Source organism: Sebastes umbrosus, chromosome 7, assembly GCF_015220745.1.
Source record: "Sebastes umbrosus isolate fSebUmb1 chromosome 7, fSebUmb1.pri, whole genome shotgun sequence".
Taxonomy (NCBI): Eukaryota; Metazoa; Chordata; class Actinopteri; order Perciformes; family Sebastidae; genus Sebastes; species Sebastes umbrosus.
Genome location: NC_051275.1, coordinates 28,312,302 through 28,330,897, shown reverse-complemented (window position 1 = coordinate 28,330,897; position 18,596 = coordinate 28,312,302). Strand labels below are relative to the sequence as shown.

At 42.3% G+C, this 18,596-nt stretch overlaps 1 protein-coding gene across 5 annotated transcripts in view; it reads right to left on the bottom strand.

The window, feature by feature from the left end:
* LOC119491416 (limbic system associated membrane protein) overlaps positions 1–18,596 on the bottom strand; it is a 622,005-nt gene that overhangs the window by 205,412 nt on the left and 397,997 nt on the right. For 3 of the 5 annotated variants that reach the window (XM_037775451.1, XM_037775452.1, XM_037775449.1), the window contains exon 2: positions 9,814–9,892. In XM_037775451.1, coding sequence (XP_037631379.1) covers positions 9,814–9,892 — 79 coding nt within the window. Of the gene's footprint in view, positions 1–9,813; positions 10,303–18,596 lie in introns of those variants that run through there. The other 2 variants (XM_037775448.1, XM_037775447.1) reach the window with 2 other exon arrangements.

Here is an 18,596-nt window from a genome sequence, read left to right as displayed (position 1 = left end):
AGAGTTATTTTCTTTCCTCCATTCATGTGAGACCAGACCGAGGGCTGGGAGGCAGGGTTAAAGGAAATGCTACTGCGCCCACTCAATGGGCCCAATGGAAGCGAAAGAGCGCTGGAAGATTTGGGTACTTTATCACTTGGCAGTCAAGCCATTTTGGCTTCATGTGCCACTGAGCAACTCCCATGCGAATGAACGGGCGCCTGTCTCCAACGCTGTATCCAGTTCTCTTTATACATCCATGTTTAAAACCAGGAAAAGGGAACACTTGCGCCATATTATGATATTACAATATCCAAAATCAAAGACGATATCTAGTCTCATATGACGACATTGCTATAATATGGATATATTGCCCAGGACCTAGTGTGTTTTCACATTTATATAATATGACCAAAGTAAAAACTATTGAGTTCTACTGATACAACAAAGCAGTGACTTTATACCAGATTCCATTTCACATGTTTGCAGAAAGCATGATTCCCTCTGTGTTCTGCAGAAACTCAGACTATGGTTTGAAACAAACAAACAGTATAGTTACCAAACACCACTTTGTCTTCAAGGTTTTATCTGCTTTCTACTCTGACACTGGCAAATTCCACACATTGTCCTCAGGTGATGAGAGAGCCTGTGTACACAAACACCCTTTTAAATGTGAGTGCGGCACAGCGCTTTAGCTAATGCAGTTTAAGTGCTGAACATCAGGTAATAATGAATTACTGTAGTCGAGGCTGCGAGGTACTCCTGGGCCAGAATGGGCTCTCTACAAGCCCATAGGTGGCAGCTGACAAGGAGGCGTTGTTGAGGGTCAATGGTGCATTTAAAAAAAATAGAGGAAGGCTTATGAATCTGGGTCTGGTAGTAATCAATACCTGAACTACACACTGGGGGAGCTGATATAATTGGGGGTAATCATACACCATGCAGAGACACGAGTGAGATTCCAGTAATTGAAAACAATGCTGTTCCATTGGGTTGGGGATTAAATTGAATTGAATGGGAATAATTAACGGAAAACGAGACAACAATGCTGATTCCTTTTTCTCTTTCCCGGCCTGTTAATGCTAATGCTGACAAGCTAAATATAATGACGCCACGCTGTATAAATTGAAAAAAAAAAAAGTATTTCAGTTAAACTTTTTACATCTGACACATTTATGCCACACAAATCAGAGGGGAACGCAGAGCAAGTAGGCCACGGAGTCCTCCCCGTTTCCTCAAATGCCAAATGCTCAGGAGAGAAACTCTAATTAATCTCCTACACCTTTACCACGGTGGCCTTTTCATATTCCTTTCTCTTGAAATGGAAAGTAAAACTCAGTAGGATAACACAGATCAAAACATGTTGCCATTAAGGCCACTTTGAAACACATTCAAAGACCTTCCCCAGGGGTGCACTCAACATTTCACTGGTACTGTACGTGCACCAATGCACAATATTAGTATGCAGCTGAAAACCCCCTTAACACTATGATGCTAAACAATAAATGTTTCTTGATTCATATCATTCTAAGGACTGTTATGTTGATGTTTGAATATAAAAACGCCTTAAACTTCAAAGAGCAGTGTGCTCATACGAAGTGGAGTGAAATGGAGAATGCATCAAATGCTCGTTTGTGACAAATGTCTCCTGCATAACATACATGCATTAAACGATGTGACAAACTGCACATGAATAAGCAGTTTTTCACAACCACAGACTCTTTTATAAGAGACGTTGCCGCCATCCCCAGAACCTGGCTGTTTTCCCTCGCTTGCTAATTGCTTCCAACGCAATTTGCACTGATGGGATTAATCTTAATAAGGCTAAAAACAACTAATTTTATCCTCTAATATCATCGTATTTCATCTTTCCTTTTAAAATCTTTAACAAAATGTACTACAAATATCATAATTAATCATCTGCCCTTGTTCATATTAAATGCTTAGAGGATTCTAGACGAAGACATCTCAAAAATACGTTTAAAACACATTTGGCATTTCACTTTGCAACTGCAGCCTTCATCACGTTGTGGAACCATAATATTTAAAGAGCGCCCTCAGCTACTTTTTGCTTTGCGTATTATACCAAACTAGTACCTGGGGATAACTAACCCCTCACTATCATATCACATTAGACAAACCTTGCTAATGAGTAGCAATGGGGGATTTTTCAGTATTGAGTCATCAAATCATATTAGGAAGATGACTGCTATAAAATGAATATAATAATAATGTAAAGAAGCATACAAATCTGAAAAAGTAGAAAGCTCGATTCATTTAGAAATAATATGGTAAAAAAAAAAAGTTCAAACTATCATCCAGGACAGGAAAATGACCATTATATTATGATAATTAGAAAATAGAGATGGCTTTGGCTGACGTGGCACTTGTTAGTAACTGCTTTGCAAGCAAAACAGGCAAAAACTGCTGACCATCTTGTGTTCCATGTCTTGACCTCTCGCTTGCTGCAGGTTTGCCAAAGTGAGCACGTTCATCCAGCGATGGCATCGTCACTACTCTGAAAACACATATATCATCACATCTACATGTGACGCCATCTGGTCCAGTATGTGTCAGTGGGTCAATGAGCAGATTTTTGCTGATCTTGGAAGAGATGGGAGGTAAACAATGAGTGCGCTCATCCAAACGCTATACTTACTGCAGGCCTCTAATCTGCTTTAAAGCCATGCGGATTTACAGCTGCAGCGACGGGAGTCATCCCAGCTAAAACCCACATGTTTCAGCTTTAATTTGAATTCATCCTGACTGATAGATTTAAATTTATTTAACCTGCTTCCACTGTTCCAGCTGAACTGAGTTCAACCCGGGTTCACTCACTCTATTAATTTGTCCCATTTTCATCTCAGGGTTGCAGAGTGATATTTTAAAATTTGAATTCAATTCCTGTTTTGTTCTCTTAAGTTTCACATAATGGTGGAATTGCTGGTCGGTTAATGGCGGTCTAAGTGAAGCACTTTTTAAGCAGCTGTACTGACTTTGTAATTAATCATAATGGCACACAAGTAATGACACTAAAACTCTGAAAGATGGCAGCTCCATTACAATGACAAATGCTGGGTGAACAGAGGATGCAATCGTACAGTAGAGTGGGAAAGACGTACACTATGTAGGTGTTGCTATAAAGCACACAGCGAAGTACATCAGTACATGGTATGGATAGTAATTACTTGACACATACCCTTTGGGACTGTCTACCACTTTTTTTCATATCCGTAACACTGACATTTTCAGGTTTTCTGAGAGCAATAAGAATACTCTTCCACTCCACTTCCACTGCCATCGCCTATAGGTATGTGAGAAATTGCTGAGTAGTTTAAATATGCACTTAGAGACAGTCTGGCCTGCCCAACAAAAGCCTAGGTAAAGGGGGAAATGGAGTGGAATTGCTTTTAGGGGGAAGCACTGCTTTAATATTCAGTTGTATCAAAAACATTTCAGGTCTGGGTTCCTTGGTTGAGTTATTCACAAAAAAAAAAAAAACATAATGAAGAGCTCAAAGACTCCTGGTATGTTTTTCTGAGGATGAACCACCAAAACATCAAACGACGGGCTGAAAGCATATCTGGTTGGGAGCCTTTGAAAGAGGCACAGAAAGCCCAGTGAACTGTATTGGACTGTGTGCTTCAGATGGGAGCGTCAGAACTCTGTTCCTCTGCCATGTCAAAAGACTTCACACTGTCTCTGCAGGGCCATTATTCAGATCCTACTGACCAAGATGAAAGCCTCTGGAACTTGTGACGACTCAGAGCCGTTCCAAAAGCCTCCACAAAACTTTTGCAGGATTGGCGAAATATCAACCGAAAACCCACGTCCCCCTCACCTCTGCTCCGTCTCAAGCCAAAACGGGGACAAGACGATAATGACCCAACTGGCAGCCACTCAGCTCTCCCACATCATGAGCGAAAATGAAATTGATTTGAAAATCCTACGCCGGCCCAGGCTGGAACAGAAGGGATTATTGTGCTGATTGTACTAATACTGTGTCCCTGCCCTCCCCCCTCCCTCCCACTCTAATTCTACCCATCTCTCTTCCCTCTGTTTGTCTCTCGCTCTCTCTTGGTGAGGGCTCTTCAGCCATCATTCTTCCCTTTTTACAATTTCCCCTTTATCATCCTCGTAAAGAAACCCCCTCTTTTTCCTCCCTTTTTCCCCTCGTCTGACTTCATGTTCACTCTGTGAATCAGGTTAAGACAGCACAGTTGGACAATTCAATGCTGGCTAAGAGAAAAAAAAATGATGGGGGAGAGAACGATGAAGAGATATAGGGACCGAGAAATGCCTCGGGAGGTTCTAAACTGTAAAAAGAAAAAAAAGGCAGCACTCGGATGTGATGAGCTGTAGAGAGAAATATAGAGGCCCCCTGGGGTCTGGACATCCCAAATTATGTTGCACTGTTGCCCACTGCCCGGAAATCCAGAAATTGATCTGTTTTTCCCCGGATTGCCTCCCTCCACTTAGAGTTCAGCCTGGACTGTATTGCTCCAGTATCACCTTACCAAATCTTTGAACTGTCTGTGAAAATAAATATCTGCATTGCATCTCCATTATAACTTAATGTGACAGCAAGAAATGTTGATTACAGATCAGTTTTATGGAATTGTGGTAAACACTATACACATTTATGAGGGCATGTTTTCACATATACTTGTTTGTTTTTCATTTTTCATTACTTATTAATATACATATTTAGGCCTTGTTGCTAGACAACTTGTTGATGAAGGATGATTATTCAAAGCCCCTAAATGATATGAAATAACATTTAATTATATTTTTATAGTATTACAATAACTTTAAATAGGAACTTTTTTAATGATTTACTGGTGCAATGTTCTCACATGGCAACTGCAGTATGGTTAAGATATGGTTAAGGTTGGGGAATCATCAATGTTGCAGTGAAAAAGGTCATCATTAATTGCTGATCTGTGAAGAGAGCAGCATGAAGTCAGACATGCTACATGCCCGTCCACCGCCTTGATCTTGACGCCCTTTACTGTCGCTACATAACATACATAGGCCAAACTACTCCCTGCACTGATACTGAATGTTGCACTGGACCAACAACTGATTCCTTGAGATACTTAGTGAGTATTGTTCCTCTAAACTTAAATGTAATACTTTAGAGCCAATCAAAAATAACGCCCCTAATAGCAGAAACTTTTGTGGGCTAGAAACTACGTAAAATAGGGCAAAGACCCAGGTTCCAGTGGGAAAGGGGGTGTCAAATTCGACAAGTGGGTTCAGTGTGGTCGGGTCTGAAAGGCTGGGTTCAGGTCTACCATTGCATTTATAAAGCTGCAGGATTGGTACCAGGTGTACTCTGGAAATAAAAGATCAGCTTTTCTCAGAGTGGGGTGAGTATGCTGGGACTGTCAGTTCATTTCCAACATCCGGAAAGTCTTTTGTCTTTTTGTTTCCACGTTGGAAAAGTGCAGTTATTTCGAGTGTGGCTGATGCACACTGCAGCACTCAAAGATGCATCAGCCATCAGAGTTCAATAGTTGAGGTTTTAATAATGCAAATGAAAATAACTGTATTCTCAGACTTTTTGAATCTTGTCGGAACTTGAATTAGACTAACATCATGTCTTATCCTCTGAGCCTCTAGCAGATTTCACATACATAATATCCGGCCGACTCTGATTCAAATTAAAGGCAGACTTCTGGGGTAAGTTTTGATGAAGATGCTCTGGGGCAAAGCACAAGTGCAGAATCATCTTCCCTGAAAGTAACAAGCCAGGCAGAGTGTATTGTCAAAGTGCAGATAATTGACCCAGGGGGGAGCAATCACAGAGACTGTGTCACTAATGCTTTAATAAGCAATTGTCAATTATCAGGGCTTCGCCTGACATTGCAACCTTACCCCTTAAGGCAACTGCATCGTGAGGGACTCACAAAAAAAGCAATTAAAAAAGTAAACCATTGTGACTCAGAAATGGCTTGAAGAATCATGAAGAAACTTTTCTTTTACTTCCCCTCTGATTCATATTGTGACTTGCTGAGGATGAGAAGAGTTTGATTTCACTTGTTGGCATCATCCTTGTAGAAAAACAACAAAAAACTGTCTAAGTGATCGTAGGAGGGGGCTCGGAAATATGGGGTGTTTTTCAGTGACCTAAATCTTAAAGGTCTGAAACACGACGGTCGGGATACAAGCCTTGATTTAATATGCTGGGACTTATGTTCACGCTTTCCAGGGGCAAATGTCACTTCAAGAAGATACAAATTTTCAAAAAAAGTCCCCCTTTAGAGCGAGAAGACAGCTCGGGGACAAATGTAAGACCCTGATAGTCGGTAATCTTTGAACTCAACACAGAGCCAGCAGATCATTAAAATGGTAGAGAACTTAGGATGCAGCATGCTTACATGAGCAAAGCATGTTACACAAGACCAACTACAGATCCAAAGAAACTATATTACAAAACCTTACCACTGATATATGGTGGTAGAGTTTAATCCCACAGGCTGCTGTACATCGGATGAGCTCTTATGCACTCCACATTACAAATGCTGGTGTGAAATGTTTATCTGAGCCAGTCCAACATAGTGGCTGTCTTCAAAATAATAATCTCTTCCAGATTAACCCCTCGACAACTGGTTTAGGCAAAAAGTTCAAAGGTTAAGAGTAGCTAAATCTTCACATCTAACGCCGACTTAAAGGAGAACATGATGCCGCCGCTGAATTTCAGTCTTATAAGACAGAAGACAAGCTGCTGAAAATCAATTTAGATTCAATGCTGTTCCCAATAGGCACCCACAGTTGCTGGAGATCTCTGCCAATATTTAGTTTGTGTTCACCTTTGATGGAGTCTGAGGGGAAATGGGATCCTGTGAACAAAGCATTGTGTCACAACATGCTGCGAGGAGTCGGCTACAGTTTGCAAGCCTGTCACAACAAAGTATCTGCAGAGTGAAATGATATATTATTAATTCACCTTGATCCAAATCTATAGTATTTACATCATGATCTGTAATGCATCATGCTTTAAATGTGTTTCTTAAAGTGTACCACGCAAGACGGAAGTAATGCATTAAATATCCTCATCACATAAATTAATCCATAGTATGTACAAAGCTTAGATATAAATCTTTGACACACTTTCACAGAGAACCACAATAGTGCTGAAAATCTGAAAGTCTTAAACCAGGGATTCCACCAGCCAGTCGGGCCTAATCATCAGGGAGTTACGTGTTTTGAAGATGTTCTTAAACTAAAATGTGTTATACAAGTAGCTAACTCCTTTAAGGAATAACTCGGTGCGTAAGTTGTGTGCTTGACGTTAGCGAGTGTTAATGTGCACGGTCGAGAGAGAGAGCGTGTGTACGTGAGATGTTAGCAGTAACATTATAGCTGTGAACGAACAGTAGCAGTGCAGTGTGTGTACAGTTTAGGCTATTCTTCAGTGAATAAATGCTACAACTCCTCAAGACCCGAGCCAAGTGTCTGTGTCTCAGGCTCTTTTAAGGTGGGCTGACCTTTAAAGGACCAGCTGTTCTCATTTTACTGACAAGTCCCTCCTCCCAGGTTTGCTCACCCCTCCCAAAAAAAACGACACTCGGCCGCCGGGCCTGACAACTATTCTGACGGAAGCCCTGTAAGAATAAAGAGAAAAGACTTAGTTTGCTTATATATTCACCATGACGCTGTTCTAGCCCCCTTGTAAAAAAAATAAAATGATTTTCTCATTTCAGTAGCGAGGCCTTCTGCTGTGTGTTCTGTCACCGTGGTTATTTGACCACATACTGTTTCTCTACTCCTGCATCTCTCCTCTTGTGCCATGAATGTCACGACTGCAGCCTTAGGCTGCACTAAAGGAGCGCGGGCCTTATTACGCCCCCAGGTCACCAATATCCCCTCAGCCTTCACAAAACCCAGCTTATGGAATCAGCTACACTGTGTAGCTCGACAAATTACTAGCCGACGGCCTCCCACCCCTGCTCAGAGTTCTCGCATTTTAGCCCTCATGTTTTTGTTTTTTTTCTTTCCCTCCCCCCCGTATCCAATTTGTCAGGTGGAAACTGTGTGTGAAAAATGGTTGTGTTTTTCAATGGAGCCACGGGGGTCTGAGCTGCAGTTTATTGTTGACAATAAATAAGGCTGATCAATAATGCCAACAAGATACATTATAAACATCTAATTAATTATGACGCTCCCTGAGTGATCACCACAGAAAATTATTCAAGGGTCGTTTATCAGAGATAATGGTCAAACGGCGGACTTGGGATTGCGAGTGTTTTCTCGGAAAGGAGAATCTAATTTGGCTCTGGCTGAGTGCTAAGCCTGCCACCACCTCTAAAGGAGGCAGACCGACTGGGTGACTAAACGGCTGAATATAGCAAAGACGCACTCAATTGGATTTGAAAAAGTGAAACAAATAGCTGTGACCCCTTGTGAGTTCAACAGTAACTGAGTCAATTGACTAATTTGATCTGCAGGTACCTGAATGGATGGCACCTGGTTGCAAAGAAGGAGCCCATTAAAGGGATTTATTCCTTCTTTCTGTGTGTCTGTGTGTGTGGGCGTGTTTATGTGTGTGTACAGCTATGTAAGCAAGCTCAGGACACGTGAGGAAACACGTTTGTGTGTCTGCAGGCTTTTCTGACAGTCTGTGTTAAAGGTCTATCCTATAATTGCATTCTATATTCTCACAGTCATTAGGCAAGCTTGTGTGGTAGGCTACTGTAAATAAAGCATGGAAGTGGTGGAGAGGACAGAGAAAGAGTGAGGGAGAGGGAAAAATCAATGTGATTGAGTGTTCTGTGTGCAGCCTATTATACCATTGGACTTCCCTACGGTGCATCCCATTTTGAGAGTGTGTGTGTATATATGTGTGTGTGTGTGTGTGTGGAGGATGGTGGGGATGGTGGGGGGTGTAGGTGGGAAGCAAAGCCCCTTGTTTACAAAAAAAAACAACCCAAATCTAAATCCCCTTGCATTTATAGCCTGCCACAAAACACATGGCTCGGATCACGTGGTCGCTGACATCTGCCCAGCAGCATCACAATAGCACAGAGTTGACAGCTTGCATTGTCTAGGAAGTGATTAAGTGGGATGTGAGGCTATTATGGACACAAAAAAAACGGACTCCACGTAACAGGCAAAGCTGCAGATTTGGAGACTGGAGCTTCACATTCAATGGAGCTGCACACAGTGGATGCACAGCAATGGACTTAAATGAACGTCTCTCTGACAGCCCACTGTAATTCTCTAAAATCTAAACAAGACTGTCTCCTCGCATCATCCTGTAGAATCCCTATCTTTGCCATTAATCCACTCTCAAACACCATGACGCACTCTGCTTTAATAAAGCTGTTCCTGAATTAAGCACAAAAAGAGGAGTCTGGGTTGACCAGGATGCTCTGTGCGTCATGTCAGAGAAGGCGTTTAAGCTCTTTGCTCCAGTCATGTAAATCCCCCCTAGAAGAAGGATGCCACTGCATAACTACACTTAATTCCATATAGGAATAAAGGCATATAGGGGATGAAATCACAGAGCAATGCAAACTCAAATGAGGTGAGATAAAAGTTGGAACTCTCATCCAAACACTTCCCACCACTTGGGAAAAATATAAATTCACCGCAGGGGAAAAAATATCTTCAGCCAATAAAATGGTCCCCTTTGGTGCTGCGATGTGTAGCGCAGCTGCCTGCTGGAGGAGAGGAGGAGAGGATGAGAAGAGGAGAGGATGGGAGGAAGAGAGGAGGAGAGGAGGAGAGGATGGAGAGGAGGAGAGGATGGAGAGGATGAGAGGATGCTGCTGTGCATCCGGAGGTGAGACTCGATGAGAGGTAAAAGTTGGAAGAGGACTCTCTTACCTTATGATCGCTGTGTCGCCCTGGCGGATGGTGATGTTGTCGGTGGCCCGCTGCATATCCACACTCCGGACGGGGAATCCTGTGGGGATAAGACAGAGCAGTCTGAAAAGAGACGCCTGCAATTGCCTCCAACACGATTTGCGTCCGACTTGCATTTTAAAAAGCACAGGAGCGCGCTTTTTTTCGGGAGCTATAGATCCACGGATAAAAAAAAAAAGAAAGAGGAGGAAGGGGGGAGGAAGAAGAGTAATAGTTGTCCAGACTTCTCGGAAAACCGCGGGATGGCTATAGGTCCAAATCGGTGCGGGATGGAGAGGTGATAAAGGTTTCCTTAGATACTTTTGGGGCGAAAACGCGCGGTGGTCCTCGCTCGCTCTATAGTCCACTGATGCGTAATGCTCTCTGCGTAAAAGAGACGGCACAGCCAGCAACTGCGATGGAGAGAGGCAGGCTTCTGTTCACAGTCTGAGAAAATCTCCCCCCTCTCTCTCCCTCCCACCACCACCTCTCTCTCTCTCTCTCTCTCTCTCTCTCTCTCTCTCTCTCTCTCTCTCAGATTATCCAGCAGCCTGGCTGTGATTCTCCCTTTATTGGTTGTCAGGACAACAGCACCACCTGAGGTCCCTTTCAGTAAGACACAACTGAGTGAGGACTGGACTGGTGAAAGAAGTTTAAAGAAAGAAAAGGTTGTTGAGGAGGTTTTTAAAAGGAATTCTGATGAGCTATATAGATCCCTCTTGTATATTTGGACACAAGTCTCATTAGGAGACAGCACAGTGCCCCTGGGGGAATAATAATAATGCTGGAGAACAACAATCCTGACTAGGTCCATATGTGATAATCTATACACAGCTGTGTGCTTTTAAATAGAGTTGTTCCGATACCGATACCAGTATCATAAATGCAGCCGATACTGCACGAAATTCGGTATCGGTATATACACCAGTCTAAGCACCGATCCATCCATCCATCTTCAACCGCTTATCCGGGATCGGGTCGCGGGGGCAACAGCTCCAGCAGGGGACCCCAAACTTCCCTTTCCCGGGCCACATTAACCAGCTCTGACTGGGGGATCCCGAGGCGTTCCCAGGCCAGAGTAGAGATATAATCTCTCCACCTAGTCCTGGGTCTCCCCCGCGGTCTCCTCCCAGCTGGTCGTGCCTGGAACACCTCCCAAGGGAGGCGCCCAGGAGGCATCCGTGCTAGATGCCCGAACCACCTCAACTGGCTCCTTTCGACGCAAAGGAGCAAGGACTCTACTCCGAGTCCCTCACGGATGACTGAGCTTCTTACCCTATCTCTAAGGGAGACGCCAGCCACCCTCCTGAGGAAACCCATTTCGGCCGCTTGCACCCGCGACTAAGCACCGATCCCATATCGTAATTTACAAACCCAGATAAAAATCAACTTGTTTAACCGGAAATCAATTCTTCTTCGCCGCTCCAAAACAGTATCCTTCACTGTGCTATCGCCCTGGATGTATCATGGCTTCCACTGGCAACTACTGTTTTAGAGCAGCGAGGAAGACTGCACGTAGTTTGTCATGTGACGATAGCAAACAACAACAGTGCGGTGCTAGTGGGGAGTGTAACGATAACGGTAGTCAGAGCGATGAAAATGTCCGCCATTTGGCAATATTTCACAGTGGAAATTCCAACAAGTAAAATGACGATATGTTCAGTATGTAAGGCGTCCGTTTCGAGGAGTGGCACTAGTGTTGCCAATTTCAACACCAGCAATCTTATAAAACATTTGAAGATACATCACGCGAGAGAGCATTAACGCTTCACCAAAGCAAAGGGGATATATGGTCAGTGGTAAACAGCTATTATATTTTTTTATCACGCAGGTATTGGATAGGTACTCGGTATCGGCCGATGCAACAATTTCAGGTATCGGAATCAGTATTGAGAAGGGAAAAATGTTATTAGAAGACCTCTACTCTTATACCTCACTGGAGGGGGAAGCCAAGCAGAAAGACACCATTACCATTAGTCTCCACACCAACTGTATGCTCACAGGTATCCAGTTATCTAGAGCAGCGGCTCCCAAGCATTTTCACGCCACGCAGGTTTGCACTGGACCATGAACCCTCCGGTGGATAAGACTTTCTGTAGTTAATTATGATATACTGGGGTCAATTACAGAAGTTCAAGCTGACGGTAAGTAGCAAGATGTGAAACCTGTCATAAAAAAACATCATTATTCTTCTGTGTGTAAAATCTATGATTTTCACATTTTTACCACCATCGAGGACCCTGAAATACACGTTTTGGTAACATTATGTATAAAATATTCTATCCTGTTCATTCTGAACATGTTACATTCTCCCCCGTTACAGCTAAAACGAATGAAGTGGAAAAGAGGAGAGGAAAAACAGATTCAAGAGCGCTAACACCCTGTTGACCATGAATGGGGCGAAGCTCAGCTGCAAAAAGCTTAACCAGACATAATCACCTCTTGTCTAGACTGCCACGACCGCCATGAGGCTGTAGCTCGGCAGGCAATTACATCCACTTTCAACCTAAGCAAGGACACGAGTTGTGAAGGTGTGCCCCGTTCCAATTCAACAGAAATGTGAATGCTGAATGCAGCTTCTAATTTCGCCGCTTGCCAATCAAGCAGCGACTTAATAGGCCATGATCTGATGCTCATTCGGCGATGTGCTTAATGAACTGCAAAGCAACAATTAAGGCAGTGCACTTAGCATTTTATTTGATTCAGAAAATGCATTAATACTAATGAGAATCGCTGTCATTCGTTGCACGGCGGGTTTCTGTTTTGTCTCTGGAGGTGTTTGGTTAATAATTTTGAATCACAGTGATTTAATTCTAGCACTCTGACACGTGGATACAAGTACAGATACCATATATGACCTGAATGTAGAATGATTAAATATGTTAACATTGCATATATGTTGCGTGATCATCCCCCCCCCTTATCTCTAAACATAATGCAATTGTGCCCATACAGCGAGGAGTGATCCTGTTCTGAGCACCAGAAGCCTGATTGAACCAGCGTGAGGCAGCGTGGTTAAGCGTGGTTATTTCCAGCATCAGCACATTTGAAGCACCAGATCAGACCCAAACCCCGGTTTTCCAGCCGCCCCCTCCAGCAGCTGTAGCCTACTGTGACTGACATGTAGGCTTTACAGCTAGATTAGAGAAAATGGAAGCTTGGAAGACGTATGCACGGCTGAAAAGGAACTGATATCGGGGAGTGTTTGGAGGTGCTAATGTTAGTGCATTAGTTAAGGAGCACTAAAATGTTTTCAGCGAAGGATGCTCGCAGAGCTGCTCCCTCCGTGGCCCTTAATAATCAGTTCCTGTTACCATTTCCTCAAAGCTTCTGGAGTTTTTTGCTATCTTGGAGATTGCACAGTTTATGAAAGAGCATACGCATTAAGACCACTTAAAAAGGGACTACTGGGTTCTGAAGAGGAGGGAAGAGGCGCTCCTCTGCATACAGATTTATACAGGAATGGCTCCCATGTGGCTTTTAGCTGGATTTTCAGTTAGAAATTCTCATAAGTCCGTCAGCGATCTGACAAATGGCGTGTGAGTAATTAGTAGAACTCTTCTTTGTATGGCAGATATGTGGTGGAAAGGAAGCCGGGGATACAGCAGCTTTAACCCGTTCCTAACAAAAGGCCAGTGATCTGTCGCTCTACCACACACCGGAGAACACACAAACACACACACACACACACACACACACAAACAAACTGAGCGCTGGAAGAGAGAAGAGTTATTATCATGCAGGTGGGATGCTCTCGGTTGGTTGGTGTTGTGGTTTGGACAGCAGAGCTGGTCATACATTCTGCTGCAGTGTACGCAATAGAAATACATGATACACAAGTAAATGCGACAGCAGATGTGTAGAAACATGTGCCCCTTTCAGGGAACAGTGGCAGGTTAGCTGTTACCATTAAACCATTCTCAACACCTTCTATTTAAGACAGCTGGCAGCCAAATAAACAGAAGATGACACAGAGGTAAAATTCCTTTATTATTGAATTTGGTTTGCTGCTGATATCCAGCTCATTTGTCTACATAATTTGGGAACGATGACAGGTGTATGTTGTGCAAATACAGAGTGCAAATGGGAAGGTGCAAACTGTAACTTAACACTAGAACCACGAGGGGTTGCTGTATACCTAAAACCGCCAACAGGTTAAATTGACCCACTATGCAACAGTTGTAGACCCTTTATCCTACTCACAACAACAGTCACAATCAACCCAGGACACATTGCTCAGACCGGAAACTTCCCCACCATCACACCCAATGCAGTGAGCAAATCTAATGCCTGATATAAGTTCATTAATATTTTACCCTTGTCCATAGGGAAGGTTAGCCTATGACTTATGACGCAGCTCTATTACGTACAGTAGTTCACAAAAGGTGTTGCCATAGCAACATAGAATATTTATCTAAACACAGTGAATAGGGCTAAATTGTACCTGCCGGCGCTTATAGGTATAAATGTCCATTTAAAAAAAAAACAACAACTGCCTTTATCTTGACAATTTGTAACAATAGGGGGTGCTACATAATACATTTTTAGAAAAAGCCACAGACTGTGTGACTTGGTTATTTTATTGAAACAAAGTTAGATACAATCGAGATACGACTAAATCTTACCCGTTGGTTGTTTTAGTGTTTTAAGGCAAAAGTTCATCTGTAGACACCTGACACAATCTAATTCAGAAACTCTGAAGGTAAGAAAGTGAAGTATATTAATAGCTAGAAGATACAGCTTCTCCATTGGCTTGAGAGCGTAGACTTGACGTGAGCCACTGCAATGACAGGAGTGAGGCAGGCAGACGAGACGTCAAGGTTAAGAAATGGTGTGATCCATTTTAGGTGTGTCTAAAATCATATTAAAAGATTCCTTCAGGCATGGATATGAGAAATATAGTGTAATATCTAATTACGATTACAGGTAAGAAGGATAGAGGACTTGTGGTTTTTACCTCTTCTGGGGGTCCAAGTCTTAATTAGGGGGTTCAGACCCTCCCAATCCATCCTGTAATTCAAACCCTGTAGCCTACAGTAGATTACACATGCCAACTTTTCTTGCACTATACCACAGAGCCAAAGAGGATATTTGTGGGTGATAATAATGCTAATGCATGCAGTGAGGACAAATATACAATGATTGGTATCTTCTATGACAAGTAGTGCAGCCTATAAATGATGAAACAGCAACGGTATAAGGAAGATTAACTTCTTTGAGGGAAAAGCAGAACATGACCTATTAGTCAAGTCTGTGTAGTTAAGGTGATAGCCAGGAACACCCCATGAAGTGATTTTATTGAAACACTCCAGAGACTAATGTAATATAACCGGGAATCATGTCTCTGCTGCTTCACACTTGGCAACGGGGAGATCACACTGCATCGGAAATTATGCCGATGCCGGTGAGAGGCTGGATTGAAACCTTCAAATGTTTCTGATATTTGTTAGCAATACGGCCTTTTGTAATTTTTTGACACAAGGTCTACGTCAAAGGGCAGCCACTGTAGAGTGATTTTATTAATACACATTACGAGGTGCCCTGACTTTCTCCCCATCTCATTAGTCATAACGACTCTGGCAGAGCGACTGCACGGCCTCGCCGATCAAAGAGGAAGAACAGCAGGGAGAAATAAAGATGTATGACTGATGTAAAGACAGAAAATCCACTCTTGAACTGAATTTACATGCGCTGCTCCTATGACATTAGTTCATCCAACATTTGCAAATGTTAAGTAAAGACATGACAGAATCAGCCTGTGGCATTGAAAACGCCATTACCTGCTCTGTTGATTCAGAGCTTAACTGACTCATATACTGTAGTTTGTACTTTTCTGAACAGTCCTGCATTTGAAAAGCAGAAACATAATATTGCAAATGTTTGCTTTAGCCCACTATCATTACAAACAGAATATGATTTAGTATTGTACACAAACTCAAGAACAACTGGTGCAAAATACTTTCTTTCTGGGGTAATTGTATAGCTAATAAGTAAAACTAATGATCTCATAACAGACATTCCAGTTTCATGCTGCGTTAAAATGCATGCTCTTTGATGTGAATACAGTATACGAATAGAGAATAGCAATTGGTTACAATGACTTGCTTTACAGTCTACAGCCGGCACGTGATGGATGATTTATAGCCGCTCTTCTGTGTACTTATGAACCAGGCTACAGAATTAGTTTTTGCCTGTGTTAGTGTCATAATGTCGGTCCTTTGCGATCAAGAAACAACAACGTGATGCGGTAGAATGACATCATTACTATCTAGTCTCGCCTCCGCCTTTGGGAGTCTTCTTCAATAAAGCAGATGCAACCATAGATTTCAAGGGTGACAGGAGCTGCACATTATTTGAGAACACCATACCATGACCCGGATTTCATCAGTATTACCTGGATTCATCATCACTGCCTGGATTTCATCATTTGCTGTTTCTCTTGTCATTCAGACATCTACTGTAGGTTATGTGCTCTCATTTGAAATGTTTTATGTACTATATATACTTAATACAGTGCGCTCACGTCAAGGCTTTCTTGGTGGACTTTGCAGCCCATTTAAAGGCATCCCATTGATTTTATACGCCCGTTTACTTAGTTTTACTCAGCCTGTGAAAACAGTTGTATAACGCTTTGTTACCTTGTAGCCTTGGTTCTCTGAGTGATGTGTGGAGAATAGTCTCGATACAATAGAGCAGCGTTTTCCAAACATTTTTTCTAGGAACTTTTTTAAATGACAAACCGTTGTGACCCAATTCACAAAAGGCCAGATCCATAAATCGTGAAAAGAGTGAATTTGTGCATAAATGAACATACCTGGCCTTCCATCTTTACTACCATTTCCGAATCACCCTTTATTATGTTGAACAGGCAAACCAGCCATTTTGAACAGCTATACATTTGATGAATCACAACTTTGTTCATGTACATGTTATTGAAAACAGATATATGTTAAATTCTACAATGCTACAATTTCATTTAGCAGACGCTTTTTTTTCCAAAGCAATGTACATCTGAGAATTCGTACAACACAAGCAAGGATCTTGATAGGAGGGAACAAAGTGAGTAAGTGCCAACAACAGCTTCAAGTCTGATCGGACACAGGTGCCAACAGGCAGTGCACAGGGTGTATATAAATACTTTATAAATGAGACCAATTAAAAGCATTTACGCCGCGTTAACAGTTTTGTTTCCTCTCATCAGTAAAACAAACATACTGTCACATTAAAATATAATTCATATTAGATTGAATGTTATAAGTAGGCTACAATTATCAGAACAATACGAACATTTAGGCTCCCTCATGTGGCTCAAAGGTGTACTGCACATATAAATGGTAAAAGACAATTGGAGAAATTCAGCAAATTTATTTGGCGACCTTAATAAAATCTCCTGCGACCCACCTGTGGGTCCCGACCATAGACTGTATATAAGAAGTGGACGTAATCATTGTGACGTCACCCACTGGTTTGTGGTCGTCACCATCTTGGTTTTTTGCAACCAGAAGTGACGCGAGAGAGTGGAGCTAAGTACAATTGAACGCTGAATAAGCCATTTTTATGTGATCAAAATGTTACAATTAAGTTTCATGAACTGAAAACACAATGTGAAAGGGTTAAAGTTGCAGACAAAAACATGGACAATGCCGTGGCAGCGACCTGTCAATCATAAAGTAGCCACGCCCTAAAGCACCCCCTGCTTTATGGTCTATTTGACTATAATTGGGACCATCATTTTTTTGACCATGCCATTTAAATTTGCCTCTCGCTAGTCCCCCAACTTTATGAAAGTGCAATACTAACACAGAATAACAACATTGACACATTCATACAGAAAGATAAATTGAAGTTGCATTTCTCACAGTGACTGGTCCATTGTGCCTCCACCCACAGTACCAGCATGCATTGCTCGGGTTCAAAATGGCAAACTAACCCTCAAGGTGAAGTATTACAGCTTGTTTGACAAGTATACAAAGAAGATATGTGTTGCAAATAAACAACAAACGAAGGGGAGGAAGCAGGAATGTGCTACTCGTTAGCAGCAAAACTTGTCACTTTTAGTTGCTGTAACCACAGAAAATGATATATTGTGATCTATTGGCATTGCTGGCCAGAATGTTGCATGTTTGTCTTAGACTTTTATTTTTTTTTGGCACATCTATGAGGAGCATTTATTAAGTCACACACACACACACACACCACCTGTGCACAGAAGCAGGCAACATAATTCATAAAAAGGTTAGGCTGATAGTAAATATTTCAAATGTGAAATATCACATACGCTGTTAAACTGCTGTCAGATATCACACCGAGTGCAAATTGCAGTGTCTCAAAGTCTGTTCTCTTAATAATGTCCACAGATGGAAGTCACAGTAGGAGGAGACAGAGTGGAAGAGATGGAAGACTGAGATATTAACATACAGTCTAATCATGTACAAAAACACCCCACAATCAGTCACATGATATGATTGACCCGCTGTAACGGGGCTGCGCTAAAATCTGCACCACTTTGGCTGCTGCATCGAAGCCAAATGTTTCACTTAATTTTTGGTTGCAAACCAAAAATGTTGTGATTGTATTGTGCCAGTGTATAAAGGTCAACAGCAAACCTCACAGTAGCAAAAGGAAAGCGGAGCACAATCTACCAGCTGCCCGGCCGCAGCAGCAGCAGCACCTCAGTATGCTTCAACATGTTAGAGAATGTGAAGTAATCAATAAAGTCCTCTGTGGGTTTATATTGAGAAGTAATTTTGGCGGACTGAAATTAA